Source organism: Rhinatrema bivittatum, chromosome 4, assembly GCF_901001135.1.
Source record: "Rhinatrema bivittatum chromosome 4, aRhiBiv1.1, whole genome shotgun sequence".
Lineage (NCBI taxonomy): Eukaryota > Metazoa > Chordata > Amphibia > Gymnophiona > Rhinatrematidae > Rhinatrema > Rhinatrema bivittatum.
This window is the reverse complement of record NC_042618.1, coordinates 265327923-265343855: the sequence shown is the minus strand read 5'-3', so window position 1 is coordinate 265343855 and position 15933 is coordinate 265327923. Positions and strand designations below refer to the sequence as shown.

The following is a 15933-nucleotide window of genomic DNA, read 5'->3' as shown; positions in this document are numbered from 1 at the left end:
CACGATCATTACAAGTCCTCTCTACTTATTTTTACCTCTTCTTTCTATTTATTATTTCTTATTTTTAAGGGCTTTTCTATGTGATATTCCTCACTCCTTGTTTTATAAGACTCATAGCGTTGGATACCTCTCAGGACAAAGAAGACCTACATCGGATTGGCAATACATAGGAGACTGTACATCCCATGTGCTGGAGTAACAGTCAAGAGATCTTAGAGACTACTAATCACTACCACTATCTAAGGATGGACATTGATGGACTGCGTAAGCGGGGGTTAGGGGGGTTGAAGGGGGGAGGGATTGGGAAATAGGAATTGGAATTATTATTGTTATATTTGCCAATTATTGTAAGCAAAGAATCACAAACTTCATACTCCAATTGTCAATTCATAGTTTATTGTTGTATAATGCAATGATTTGATACTATTACACGTACTTAACGAAATTCAATAAAATATAAAAAACAAAAAAAAGTGAAGCAGATTTGTGAGGTAAGACTTGCCTTGGCTAAAACCATGCTGACTTTGTTCCATCAAACCATGTCTTTCTATATGTTCTGTGATTTTGATATTTAGAAAACTTTCCACTATTTTTCCTGGCACTGAAGTCGGGCTAACTGGTCTGTAGTTTCCAGGATTGCCTCTGGAGCCCTTTTTAAATATTGGGGTTACATTAGCCACCCTCCAGTCTTCAGGTACAATGGATGATTTTAATGATAGGTTACAAATTTTTCTAATAGGTCTGAAATTTAATTTTTTAGTTCCTTCAGAACACTGGGATGTATACCATCCAGTCCAGGTGATTTACTACTCTTCAATTTGTCAATCAGGCCTACCACATCTTCTAGGTTCACCGTGATTTGGTTCAGTCCTTCTGAATTATTACCCATGAAAACCTTCTCCAGTACGGGTACCTCCCCAACATCCTCTTCAGCAAACACCGAAGCAAAGAAATCTTTTAATCTTTCCATGATGGCCTTATCTTCTCTAAGTGCCCCTTTAACCCCTCGATTATCTAATGGTCCAACTGACTCCCTCACAGGTTTTCTGCTTCGGATATATTTTTAAAAGTTTTTACTGTGAGTTTTTGCCTCTACAGCCAACTTATTTTCAAATTCTCTCTTAGCCTGTCTTATCAATGTCTTACATTTAACTTGCCAACACTTATGCATTATCCTATTTTCTTCTGTTGGATCCTTCTTCCAATTTTTGAATGAAGATCTTTTGGCTAAAATAGCTTCTTTCGCCTCATCTTTTAACCATGCCGGTAATTGTTTTGCCTTCTTTCCACCTTTCTTAATGTGTGGAATACATCTGGACTGTGCTTCTAGGATGTATTTTTTAACAATGACCACGCCTCTTGCACACTTTTTACCTTTGTAGCTGCTCCTTTCTGTTTTTTTTCTAACTATTTTTCTCATTTTATCAAAGTTTTCCTTTTGAAAGTTTAGCACGAGACCCATGGATTTGCTTACTTGTCCACCTTCCAGTCATTAATTCAAATTTGATCATATTATGATCACTATTGCCAGTGAGTGGAGTGAGATTAGGATGAAGTGAGAGAAAATAATGAGCTGTGGAGAGCCAACGTGGATAAAAAGAGAGATACACAAGGAGGAAAATGAGAAATAATGAGAAAAAGATCAGAAAATAAGTTTTAAAAGAAAGGAATGAAGAGGCAGAATGGAAACCAAGAAAAAGCTAAGTACAAGCAGAACCAGAGGGTAGATTCAAACTACACACACAAGGGTTGGAAAATTGTTTATTTGAAATGTGGAGATTTCTGTGCTAGCTGGTCAGGGTCAAGGGGTGGAGGCAGGTGGTATCTGCCCTTTTCTTCCAGCCCTGCAGTCACCAGGTTAAATAAGGTATTTTACTGTAAGGAAAATTAGTTTATGGCAGCTTGCAATATCATTGGCTCAAAATATTTCTTTAAAATTGGCAGCTCCAGTACTGAGAAGGGCTACCATCAGGGCTTGAATTGAGAGGAATTAAGGTGAACATTATTCCCCTTTAACAAAAATAACTAAAACACTCTCCTGATATATTCCACAAGAGACAGTTAACTCTGGGATTTCCAAATCAAAGGCAGGAGGTACCATGTGCAGCTGTGGCCCTGCAGCTGGAGAGATAATGACTACTGAGCTGCCAGGTAGAGTGTCTTATGTGGACTCTGGGCATAAGACTGACTGGCCTGGAATCTGTGAGTGTCTGGAATAGTGCTGCAGGGGATGGGGAAGCAGAAGCATTTCAGAAAAAAATGTGACTGGGCTCAGGGTGTGCAGACTAGGAGAGTGATCCACGCCTGTGGAGGTGGGGAAATCAAAAATTGAAAGATGAGCTGAACCTGGCAATGAGGGGAAACCATGCTGATGAGAGATGGAAATTGATGAAGAGATGGGTTAACCAAGTTTGCCGAGGAGGGTAGCTGGCTAAGAAGGGATGAGGAGGAATCTGTGGAGTGGAGAGATTGAAAGATGAACTGGAATAGAGAAGGACAGGTTTGCGGGAAATGGAGAGAAGAGCAGGCTAAGGCTGAGGGGATGTAGGAAGTAGAACTAGAATAGGTGTATTAAACCCCTTCCTCACAACTATAAAATTCAAAGTATGCCCAAGCAGAAGGTGGACAATTAAGAGTGCAGAGGGAGAAGATTAGGAGAATGAGAGAAAAGGGGGGTTGAGAGAGAGTGATGGTGATGTGGATGGGCTGTTGGAGGAGAAGGGAGCAAGATGGAGGAGACTGGTGGGAGAAGAATTGACTAGTGGGATTTTTGAGACTTCCCTAGCTTTTGTTTTGGCCACATGAGTCTTCCCCATCTTCTCATTACCTGCTCCTCTCTTGACATTTAAATACAAGCTGGTCAGTCAAAACATAGTAGGTTGTAAGTGTGTTTTTTCTTTTTTTTTTGCTGGGGGTGCTGTAATTTGTGGTTCACCAACTCCAATCATTTTCAAAATTTGGCTCCTATGATTCTAGGCACTAATCAGAGAAACATAAAGAGAGGTTGAGTTAGCACAAATGTGAAACTGGTGAATAGTAGTGTCAATTGTCAGGCTTCAACCAAAGGTTACCATATGTCCTTTATATGTGCACCTATTTTATTAATGAGAGGAAAATAAAGTGTGCCAACAGAAAAAAAGGATGATGAGTTATGAAAAATTATTCAAAGGCTTATTCAAATTATATATGGAATTACCAACCAAAAGAAAAAGGGTTCAGTTAACATATACGATCCTTTCTATCAGGGGCAGTTTGTTCAAATTAGTTTGTTTTGTTCATACCTTGACAGGAATGAATCTCATTTGTAAGCTTTGGCATGTTGGAGATGATCTCAATCTCTCACATTTACAGCTAATGGCCTTAGTATTCTCACTGTGCCAAAAAGAACCTCCTTTTGGAGGTTCATAGGATCAGGGCCGGTGAAAGCACTAGGCTGATTAGGCGGCTGCTTAGAGCACCACAAGTCTGGGGGCGGCGATAGCATGGCTTCTCCTTCTTACCGCCTGTGCGGCCCAGAAGAAGAAGTGGTGGGTCCATGCTGGCGGGAAGAAGGAAAGGCCATACTATCATGGCCAGAAACAGCAAAAAGAACAGCACATCCCCTGAGCTGTCACAGGAAGCAGCAGCATCAGTCCTGGGCATAGGAGCAGCAGCAGCAACAGTGCCCCCCCCCCCCCCCCAAGCTCAGGAAGCAGCAGGATTGGCCCATGGCCTGCACAATGTTTGAGCACAGGAGCAGTAGCCACAGCATGCCACCCCCTCAAGCAGGTGCAAGACATAGAGCAGCAGCAGCCCCCGCCGCCTCTGGAAACAGAGTGCTGTGGGGGCTGAAGGAGGAAGATGCTTTTGTGCTTCTGATGGGGAGGAGGGTAGGAAGTGAGAGAGATTGTGTCTGTGTGTGAGAGAGCATGGCTGTGTGTGTGTGTCTGTGTTACAGCATATGTGTGTGCGTGAGCATGTTTGAGACTATATGTTAGAGCATATCTGTGTAAGAGCATGTCTGTGTGTGTGCATGAGAGAGCATGCCTGTGTATCTGTGATAGAGCATGCCTGTGTGTAAGCATGCCTGTGTCTGTTAGAGCATGTCTGTATGTGAGCATGTATGTGTGCTTGACAGAGCATGTCTGTGTGTGTGAGTGTCTCTGGGTGATAGAGCATAAGAACATAAGAAATTGCCATGCTGGGTCAGACCAAGGGTCCATCAAACCCAGCATCCTGTTTACAACAGAGGCCAAAACAGGCTACAAGAACCTGGCAATTACCCAAATGCTAAGAAGATCCCATGCTACAGATTCAATTAATAGCAGTGGCTATTCCCTAAGTAAACTTGATTAATAGCTGTTAATGGACTTCTCCTCTAAGAACTTATCCAAACCTTTTTTGAACCCAGCTACACTAACTGCACTAACCACCTCCTCTGGCAACAAATTCCAAAGCTTTATTGTGCGTTGAGCGAAAAAGAATTTTCTCCAATTAGTCTTAAATGTGTTACTTGTTAACGTCATGGAATGCCCCCTAGTCCTTCTATTATTCGAAAGTGTAAATAACCGATTCATATCTACTCGTTCAAGACCTCTCATGATCTTAAAGACCTCTATTATATCCCCCCTCAGCCGTCTCTTCTTCAAGCTGAACAGCCCTAACTTCTTCAGCCTTTCCTCATAGGGGACTCTGCTATCAAGATTCCTCATGCACAGCCCTGCGCAAGGAACCTGGGGGTCCTAATCGACCAACAACTGAACTTCAAAAAACATACTCAAAGAGGGTTTCTTCAAACTTAAAGTCTTAAAAAACCTGAAACCTCTCCTTCACGCTAGTGACTTCCGCACTGTCGTCCAGGCTACACTGGCATCCAAGATGGATTACTGTAACTCCCTTTCTTGGCCTACCCTACTCCTCCTTAAAGCCCCTCCAAATGCTACAGAACAATGTAGCCAGAACCCTCTCCAACGCTCACAAATACGACCACATTTCCCCTATACTGAAGGACCTACACTGGCTCCCTATTCCCTCCCGCATCCTCTTTAAATCCCTGACCATTATAAATAAAGCCTTATATTCCCATCACTCCAACTGGCTGGCAGATCCCCTCCAATTTGCCTGCTCGAATCGGCCGACAAGGACCACTAACAAAGGGTCCCTCCATGTGCCATCCCTAAAGAAAGCGCACCTCACAGCTACAAGGGATCAGGCGCTCTCCATTGCTGGACCTATGCACTGGAACTCACTCCCAACCCACCTCAGACTTGAACCTTGCATCACCAAATTCAGAGCCCAGCTCAAAACCTGGCTATTCAAACAAGCCTTTCCCCAACACCCTTGATGAATATTGAATTTTGATGGATCATGACCTGAATTTGACTATGACCTTGTTCTTATGACACTATAGTTCACTTGTTTGTTCCTATGCTTCTCTGCTCTCCTTATGGTTTTTTGTACCCCTTACCCTTCCCCTGTTACTTGTAATTTCCGTTGCTTTTGTTCCATGTAAACCGAGGTGATGTTTCGACTAACATCGGTATAAAAGACTTTTAAATAAAATAAATAAATAGGGGAGCTGTTCCATCCCCTTTATCATTTTGGTTGCCCTTCTCTGTACCTTCTCCATTGCAACTATATCTTTTTTGAGATGCGGCGACCAGAATTGTACACAGCGGTTTCACCATGGAGCATTATGACATTTTCTGTTTTATTAACCATTCCCTTCCTAATAATTCCTAACATTCTGTTTGCTTTTTTGACTGCGGCAGCACACTGAGCCAACGATTTTAAAGTATTATCCACTATCACTATGATGCCTAGATCTTTTTCCTGGGTAGTAGCTCCTAATATGGAACCTAACATCGTGTGACTACAGCAAGGGTTATTTTTCCCTATATGCAACACTGTGCACTTATCCACATTAAATTTCATCTGCCATCTGGATGCCCAATCTTCCAATCTCACAAGGTCTTCCTGCAATTTATCACAATCTGCTTGTGATTTAACTACTCTGAATAATTTTGTATCATCCGCAAATTTGATAACCTCACTTGTCATATTCCTTTCCAGATCATTTATATATATTTTGAAAAGTACCAGTCCAAGTACAGATCCCTGAGGCACTCCACTGTTTACCCTTTTCCACTGAGAAAATTGACCATTTGTTTCCTGTCTTTTAACCAGTTTGTAATCCACAAAAGGATATCACCTCCTATCCCATGACTTTTTAGTTTTCTTAGAAGCCTTTCATGAGGGACTTTGTCAAACGTGTCTGAGAGCATGTCTGCATGTGTATGCATGTTGGTGTGTGTGTGAGACAGCATGTCTGTTGGTGTGCAAGCATGTTCTGCATTTGAGCATGTGTGTATGTATGAGAAGAAGAAGAGAAAGTTTGTGAGCAACAATCCCTCTCCTCTCCCCTACTAAACCAAGACAATCTCGAGGGCATCTGGAAATCAAAAGATCCCAGATATGGACAACAGGGGATTTTTTAAAAATCTTTTTTAAGTTTTAAGTATTGGGTGGTTTTTGTGTCTGCTCTTTTGAAATATTTTATTCAACTTTGGAAAATGTATATGAGATTTAAATCATTGGATGATCTTTTTGTCAGATGTTTTGAAATATTCTTTTTATTAGTATGTCTTTACTTCTATTGATGATTTACATTTCCTGATTTTGTTGTTTGATGTTTATGAGGAATTGTAATGCTTCTGTTTTTCCATTGTTGCACTGCATACATAGTTGTTGCAGTTTACAATTCAGGTTTTGTCTGCATGTTTTTATAACTACTTTATGGTCACTTTATTCTGTTGACATATTCTGCTAGTATGTAGCAGCTTGGTTTTTTCTGTTTTCCTAATAGTAGGTGTATTGACCTTATAGGACCAGGTGTAATAATTGCAGTGTTGTTAGTATTTTGAGTGCTGGCAGTTATTGCAGTTTTGACATGGGAGATTTACTGTATTGAAATTGTAATTAATTTTAATCATGGCTTTTTGAGGGCCAAATCCATACCCAATACACATTGCAATAGACTTAATATCAATGCCAAGGGTCTTTTTAACTTTTGCGGGTTTTATCACATTGCATGTAAATATAATGATATTTTTACCTCAGGATACTGAACTTTAAATGTTCTTGTTCAAGTAAAATATATTATTAATGCATAATTTTTAAGTGTGGGGAGGGCAATAACCTGTATGTTTCACCTAGCATGCCTAATACTCTTGCACTGGCCCTGCATAGGATGTAATTTTAACAGGCAACAAATTGAGGTGCTCTTGAAAATTATTCTTAATCTAGTCAGTGTCCCAATATATTTGGGACAATTTCTATATCTTTCTGCCACATTTTTTGTTCTGTGATTGCATCTCTTGGTACTTAAGGATCTTTGCTTCTCTATACAATTCACAGAATAGTCATTGGGTAATGATATCTTTATCAGCAACATCTGCAAGCTGATGCAATATCATGCACGTAAAAATTGTGTGTCCAAACTGGGCGCACATTTTGAACAAGCGCACATCCATCTCTCCTGAGTGCTTGATGCAATAGGAAAATGATCTGCCGTGCTTAAAAGGGATGCACTGGATAATTTGTGCATCCATAGCACTCTGCATTGGGCACCCAGGAGACATGGCTGAGCACCCACCACAGCCTAGCCATAGCTTCCTCCCCACCCCTGGCATGGTCCTTTTCACTGACACTTGTCAGTGAAAGGACCAATCCCCTTTTAGGATAGCATTCTGAAAGGGGATTGGTTCTTTCACTGACATGTGACAGTGACTGGATTAATCGGCACTGTGATGGAGTGAATAAATGCATTTTTTTTTTGTAAATATCTTTATTGAGTTTTTATCTTACAACAATGCATTTTTAAGTGTCGGCACTTTCCCTCTACATCTGAGCCACTGGAGACCGCTATCTGGGCTGGCTGGAGGTTAGCGCTCACCTCTCCGTTTGAGTAGCAGGTGAGTTGTCTACCCCACCAGATACCGTACCCAGAAATTTTTTTTCAAGACTTGTATGATGCTGCTTTCTGTAGGTCCTCCTACTTAGTATCATAACAATACTAATAGGCGGAACCACAAAAAGCAGGATTTTTGTTTTTTGTGGTTGAGCCCTTGAGCACTGCATGCCTTAACACTAGCTCCTGGGCTGGCGTTGAATTTGCTGTGTTACAATGGGCATGTTGGCCGCACGGGAATATTTTGAATCACAAAGTAATAGCTAATAGTCTCATCTACATACAGTGGTGTACCTAAAGTATTTGGCACCTGGGGCGGATACTTCCTTTGAACCTCCCCCCCCCCCCAATATATAATTTTAAAATTTCCTAAACTGATCAAATATTTCAAAACAGCAGACAAATCAAATAACACCCAATAATTAAAACTAATAATTATTTTTTTTTTAATCTTCTGTTCTCCTTGTCTGTTTTCTTAAGATTATTGTAGACTGGGGGTTTGTGTTGCCCCCCCCCCCCCCTTCCACAAACACACAGAATATGCTCCTGCTCTCCTCACACACATACACGCTTACAGGTCGATACTGTAAGACCGCGGGAGAGCGGACGAACGCCCGCTCTCCCGGCGCACGCACCGGCCCTTCGCCGGTGCGGGCGATTCAGTATTTAAATGAGGTGACGCGGGAAAAACGGGGAAAAGGAGGCGCTAGGGACACTAGCGCGTCCCTAGCGCCTCCTTTTGGCCTGGAGCGGCGGCTGTCAGTGGGTTTGACAGCCGACGCTCAATTTTGCCGGCGTCGGTTCTCGAGCCCGCTGACAGCCACGGGCTCGGAAACCGGACGCCGGCAAAATCGAGCGTCCGGTTTTCGGCCCGACAGCCGCGGGCCGAATTCAAATTTTTTTTTTTTTTACTTTTGGGGACCTCCGACTTAATATCGCTATGATATTAAGTCGGAGGGTGCACAGAAAAGCAGTTTTTACTGCTTTTCTGTGCACTTTCCTGGCGCCGGAAGAAATTAGCGCCGACCTTTGGGTCGGCGCTAATTTCTTAGAGTAAAATGTGCGGCTTGGCTGCACATTTTACTTACTGGATCCCGCGCGCATACCTAATAGGCCCATCAACATGCATTTGCATGTTGAGGGCGCTATTAGGTGCCGCGGGTGGGCCGCGTGTTTTCCTCCCCTTACTGAATAAGGGGTAAGGGAAAACACGCGTCCAGAGCAGGCTGACAGTGCGCTCCGACGGAGCACACTTTACTGTATCGACCTGTGAGTGAGAGACAGAGGGAACATGTGTATGTGAGCCACACACAAACTTTCTCTGTACCTCTCTCACACACACACACACACACACCCGCTCCCTCAGTCTCTCTCACATGCTAAAACACACATGCTTCCTCAGTCTCTCACATGCTAACACTCACACATGCTATCTCCATGTCTCCCTCACACACTCACACACATACACACACATGCTTCCTCTGTCTCTCTCTCACACACACTAACACACACACATGCAGACAGAAACTGAACTGGAAACCACAACAAGCCAGATTCTGTGTGCAGTGCAAAAATGGAAAAGCAGAAAATCACTATTCCTTAAAACAATATAATCAAGAAATATAAATCATCAGAATAGTAAAACCATACTAAAAAGTATACATTTCAAAACAGCTGATGAATAGAATATTTAATAATTAGAAGTTCCTGTACAAATTTTTAAAAATTTCCTAAACATTGATAAAATATTTAAATAAATAAATAAATAAATAAAATAAAACAGTAGACAACCAATAACACCCAGTAATTAAAATAAGGATTTTAAAAAACATCCCCCCCCCCCCCCCATACCTGTCACCTTGAGATTGTAGTGGACTGGGTGTACACACAAACACACACACACACACACACTCAAACAAAATGAGCTCCCTCTGTCTCATACATATACACACACTTGGCGAGTATCAGAAGGAGCTTAAGTGTGTGAGAATGTGAGACAGACGCATTTCCTCCGTCTATCTCTCTCCCCCATGCACAAATGCTTCCTCTGTATCTCTCATACATGATTCCTGTCTCACAAATGCACACTTGCTTCTTTTGTCTCTCCTCCCACCCCCGCATACACAGACACCCTCTCACACATATGCACCCACAGGTGCCCTCTCATATATGTACACAGGTGTGCACACACATATACACTCACCCTCTAATACACGCTGGGGTACATTTTCAAAAACAGCGCGCGCGTACAAAAGTACGCTGGATTTTATAAGATACGCGTGTAGCCGCATGTATCTTATAAAATCTGGGGTCGGCGCGCACAAGGGAGTGCACATTTGTGCGCCCGGCGCGCGCTGCCTGTTCCCTCCGAGGCCGCTCCAAAATCGGAGCGGCCTCGGAGGGAACTTTCCTTCCACCTCCCCTCACCTTCCCCTACCTAACCCACCCCCCAGGCCCTATCTAAACCCCCCCCCCACCATTGTTGGCAGATTTACGCCTGCTGGAGGCAGGCTGCTGGCGCGCCATCACCCGACCCGGGGGCTGATCCGGAGGCCTCGACCACGCCCCCGGGCCAGCGTCACGCCCCTGACACGCCTCCCGCCCCGCCCCAAAATTTGCACCGCCCACCCAACACGCCCCCTTTGCAAAGCCCCGGGACTTACGTGCGTCCCGGGGCTTGGGCGCGCCGCCGAGCCTATGCAAAATAGGCTCGGCGCGCACAGGGGCCTTCTAAGAGGGTTATGCGTATAACTTATGCGGGTAACCCTTTTAAAATCCGGCCCACAGCGCACCCTCTCATACACTGGTACTTTCACAGGGCCAGTCTCTCACTCTCTCACACACTATGGGGTACATTTTAAAAGAGAGCGCGCACGCGTACTTTTGTTCGCACATCAGGCGCGAACAAAAGTACGCTGGATTTTATAAGATACGCGCGTAGCCACGCGTATCTTTTAAAATCCGGGATCGGCGATTGGCAAGGGGGTGCACATTTGTGCAACTTGTGCGCGCTGCCCGTTCCCTCCGAGGCCGGTTCCCTTCCCCTACCTAACCTCCCCCCCCCCCCGGCCCTATTTAGACCCCCCCCCCCCTACCTTTATCGGAAAAGTTACTACTGCCTCCAGGCAGTAGTAACTTACGCGCGCCGGTGCGGTGGCCCCGACGCAGGCCGCTGTGGGCGTGTGGGCGGCCGGGGGCGTGGCTGAGTGTCCCGGGACACTCAGCCATGCCCCCGGACCGCCCACACGCCCCGGACATGCCCCCCGATCCCTAACTGCACCCCTGGCCACGCCCCCGACCACCCCTTTTTTGCAAGCCCCAGGACTTACGAGCATCCCGGGGCTTGCATGCGCCGCAGAGCCTATGCAAAATAGGCTCGGTGCGCGCAGGGGGGGTTTGGGGTAGGTTACTTTAAAAATCTACCCCATTGTGGGGTTCTTCGGCTGCTGGCTGCAGAGCAGGGCCTCTTCTGCTGCCGGCTCTGGGATATGCCGGCGGTACTGCAGGGCCTCATGTTCTGTCACCAGCTCCAGGCAAACATGGGGGCTGTGCAGTGTCTCTTCTTCTGCCGCCGGCTCCCAGAAAACGCCAGCGGCACTGCAGGGCCTTTTCTTCATCTGCCGTCGGCACAGAACCCCACAAGCATGTCACTTCTCTGTTCCGCCGCACCCCTCCCCCTGTTGTCATCCGGAGTGGACTGTCCCCCTTAATATGCCACTGTCTACATACAATTTACATGTGAGATGCACCATTAGCTATGCACTGGTTTAGATCATGTTTTAGCCATGCTAATTCCCGTATTGCAGTGAGAGTTGTTTTAGCACGTCCAAATTGCGCATCTAATTGTGTGTTAAGTAGTGAGCTAGTTTGTGTGCATGGTTCTGTTGGGGGGGTGGAAACAGGAATATTCCAGTTGCAGTCAACTTTAGGCAAAGCTTCTCCTCTGTTCTGTTGAGGAGAAGTTGCTGAACCGGTTGTACTACTTACTGAAGAGAATCAGCAGCAAGAAGCACCGATTCACTGCTTGTGCTATAAAGCAAATAACGCCACCCTAATTAAAAAAATAAAAAGAGATAGCTGGCCCATAGCGCCTTCAAGCTGACAACAAGCAGATGGGCCAGAGCAAATCGCAGCAGCCGAGCGTTCCCGATCATGAAGGGGACATCATCTGCGAAGTCTACGGCCAGGCGGCGGTGCAGGCGGCTCAGGGGCTCAAAGAATACCTGGGCTTCGAGGATCCGCTGGGAAAGCTGCGGCCGGGGACGGATACCCTGAACGAGATCTTCCTGTTTCACTTTATCACTTTCTGCTTAGGGAAAGGTGTGGAGGAACGGATCACCACTAGCAAGCTGAGCAAGCAGCAGTCGCTGCTGCTGGGCGTTGACTGGCTCTGGACGCTAATGGGGCCCGAGCAGCAGGTGAAGCTGCAAATTGCCGTCCAAGCACTGCAGATGGATCATTTGGCAGCGGGATACGGCGAGGAGCCGGCAGGGGGAGGTTACGAGGTGGCGCTGGCAGACAAGCTGTACCGGTGTAAGAGTCGTTACGAGAAACTGGAGGAATTCTGCGCCCTGGTGGGGCGGGACTGCCTGGGGCTTTTCCTGGTCTTCGGGGTGCCGGGGAAGCCGAAGGTCGTGCGCGGTATCCTTCTGAGCAGCGTCCGCCGAGAGAAGAACCAGCGCCGGCTGTCTGGGGAGGAGGCGCTACAGCAGCTCGTCCTGGGCGCCGACGGCTTTCTCCTCGCTAGGGATATGTTGGAGAACGGGCTCCGGCAGCAGGACGGGGGAAGAGTGTACATTAATTTTCTCTGAACCCAAGGAGGTCTGAGACCTGGAAGCACAAGTTTATTTAAACGCAGTCATCAACTAGTCCATTTCTTTGAGACTCCGTATTTTCATAACGACCTTCTTTGTTGGAGAGGGTCTCATTTAAGAGTTGACGTGCTATCTGACATACCATTAAGATGCCATATTTTTACACTAAATTTATGATGTGTAAATATTTTACCATTTGGTATTACTAAGAATGTTATTTTGAAAAACTAATGGCCAAAAATTGGAACACTATATATTCAGTTATTAACACACAAAAAATGTATATTGCAATATGATTTTTAAACTAGGAGCTTAAAGGGAGTTACTTAAACTTTTTAAGAATTTAAAAAATGTTGTAGGGAAAAGGTAAATTTTCTGGGTAAAAATCTGTAAAAATAAAAAAATCCCCAAGAACCCATATCGCTCATGTTGTCACTTAATTTGATATTGTCATTGAGTAACAGGTGCATAATAATATATATTAATGGTCTCTCTTGCTGGTAAAATACTGTAAAATCCTGTGCAAATTGATCCTACTTTTTGAATTTCCCTGGTTTAGTATTCTTTCTATTAAGTCTTGGATTATTTAAACAGAAGTGCAAAGGCGAGTGATTGCCATAGAAGAAGCACTGGAGAAAGATGCCCTAAGATGCTACACATAAATATTCAGGCCACTTAGTGGGAGTGGACACCATAGACATGCCTTACTTTATCCTTTCATGGGGAAATTTCTGTGCAGTGAGAATCTACCTGAATATGCTTACATTCTTGTTTAGAGATGCACTGTTTCAAAACTACCTGAAAACATCAATAATAATCTACTAGATCAATGAAGCTTGACCGACGTGCCGCAAATGCGCAGTAGAGAACAACTCTACCGCGCATGCGCAGGCAGCACGTCGGTCAGAGCTTGCCTGTAACAAAAATGGCGCAGCGAGGAGCAGTAACAGCAGCATGAGCAAGGGAGGGAGGGAACTCTGGCGCGGCGAGGAGCAGAAGCGGTGGCACGGATGAGGGAGGGACCTCTGGCGTGGCACGCGTGAGGGAGGGAGGGACCTCCCCCGGAGATCTTCCATCTGCGCCATCCGAAGGGATTGGGAATGAGCTGGGAGGGGAGGGGATTGAGAGAGGGGGAATGACTAAGGGGAAGGAGGGGGGAGTGAGAGGGGGGAGGAGAGGGGGAAGGGGAGGGAGATTAGAGGGTGAAGGATAATGAGGGGAGGGAGATTAGAGGGTGAGGGAGAGGGAGAATGAGGGGAGGGAAGGGAGGGGGAGAGTGAGGGGTAAGGAAATGGACCGAAAAAAATAAATGTTAATGTAGTTTAACAGCTAGTTATATAAGTTTAAGTCACACTGGGGTTGATGCAAAACAGTGCACGCCCTGGTTGGATGTCCACAACAAGCGTCCAAAGTGCATCCATGGTTGGATGTCCACAACAAGCATCCAAAGTGCCAGAAAACTAATAGCCTCATCAACATGCATTTACATGTGATGAGCGCTATTAGCTATTCTCCTTCAATTAAAAAAAAAAAGTGCATCCAATGCGCACATTCTTATTCTCAGAAATTAACGACTGCCCACAGCAGGCGTTAATTTCTGAGCAGCACAAAATGTTGATAAAAGCAGAAAATACTGCTTTTCTGTACATCCTCCAACTTAATATTATGGTGATATTACGTTGGAAGAATGAAAAGTTTACAAGATTTTTAAAAATCCATCCATTTTCTGAACCTGTGGCTGTGTACTGGTTAAGAAAATGACACCGGTAAATTGAGCATCCATTTTCTTAACCCATGGACAGCCGATCTTTCCTGGGTGTCCACTCTCAAGGAGGTGCTAGGGGTGCACAATCAACTCTAGTGCCTCCTTGGCAGCACAACCCTTAATTTAAATATTGCATCAGACACCCAGGAGACGTGCCTGGGTGCGCGTTAGGAAAGCGGGAGCTCAATACTGAGTGCCCGCTTTCTGTGCTTTTTTATTGCATTGGCCCCCCTGTGTGTCTGTCTGTGGCTACCAGGTAGTGCCTTGAACAGTGGAAAGTGCATTATGCAAGGACAATGTGCTCTTTCTGCAAGGCCTTGTCTCTCTGGCACCACACAGGTGCTTTCACACACACACACGCTCTTCTGTTAAAAGATTACATATCTATTACACTTTTGTTGGTTTGGAAAATTTACATCAGTTGTGAATCAGACAACCTGAGCGCTAGGTACTTTTCGCTAATATGTTCTGTCTGCAAAACCTTGCCACTGAAACACATATACATACAGGCTGACACACACACACACACACACACACACACACACACACACACGCTGTTCTCTTAATTTATTAATACATTAAAATAAAATGTATCTTTTGAAAATATATTACACATTTAGGGCCGGATTTTAAATGCCCTGCGCGCCGGCGCGTGCACAGCCCCGGGACGTGCGTAAGTCCCAAGGCTTCGTAAAAGGGGCAGGGGAGGGGGCATGGCACCAGCCTGGGGGCGTGGTCGAGGCCTCCGGACCAGCCCCTGGGTTGGGTGATGGTGTGCCAGCAGCCCGCTAGCAGGCGTAAATCTGGCAACAAAGGTAGGGGGGGTTTAGATAGGGCCGGGGGGGGGGGGGGGGGGGGGGAGGGGAAGGTGGGGGGAGGGCGAAGGAAAGTTCCCTCTGAGTCGGAGCGGCCTCGGAGGGAACAGGCAACGCGCGCCGGGCTTGGCGCGCGCAGGTTACACACATGTGCACCACCTTGCACGCGCCAACCCCGGATTTTATAAGATACGCGCGTATCTTATAAAAGCCAGCATACTTTTGTTCGCGCCTGGTACGCGAACAAAAGTAAGCCCTCGCGCAAATTTATAAAATCTACCCCATAGACTGGCTCCCCCAAACACAAATTCACAGACATGGGGTTCCACTCATGCAAAATATATACACACACATACACATAGCACATCTATTTCAGGCACCACCAGACCACTTGCTTTAGCTGCCATGGGATGGGATCCATGGCAGCCCTCTCCTTTTTTGGCCACTGTGAGATGGGATCCATGGTGTCCATCTTATAGCCCTCTTCTGCTGGTTTTGGGCAGCCCTGATTGCGTGAGCGTGAGCTTGAGCCCTAAGTGGGTGGGCCATGGATTGTGAACTGGTTAAAAGACAGGAGTAGTATAATGGGTA

At 45.5% G+C, this 15933-nt stretch overlaps 1 protein-coding gene across 1 annotated transcript; it reads left to right on the top strand.

The window, feature by feature from the left end:
• Nucleotides 1–11942: 11942 nt before the first annotated feature.
• On the top strand, nt 11943–13168 carry REP15 (RAB15 effector protein). Its single transcript, XM_029600111.1, has one exon. The coding sequence runs from the start codon at nt 12061–12063 to the stop codon at nt 12757–12759; it is 699 nt and encodes a 232-aa protein (XP_029455971.1). The 5' UTR covers nt 11943–12060; the 3' UTR covers nt 12760–13168.
• Nucleotides 13169–15933: the final 2765 nt, after the last annotated feature.

Bases quoted from the DNA above. Each gene is read 5' to 3' on its own strand.
- REP15 (XM_029600111.1), top strand. From the start codon at position 12,061: ATGGGCCAGAGCAAATCGCAGCAGCCGAGCGTTCCCGATCATGAAGGG.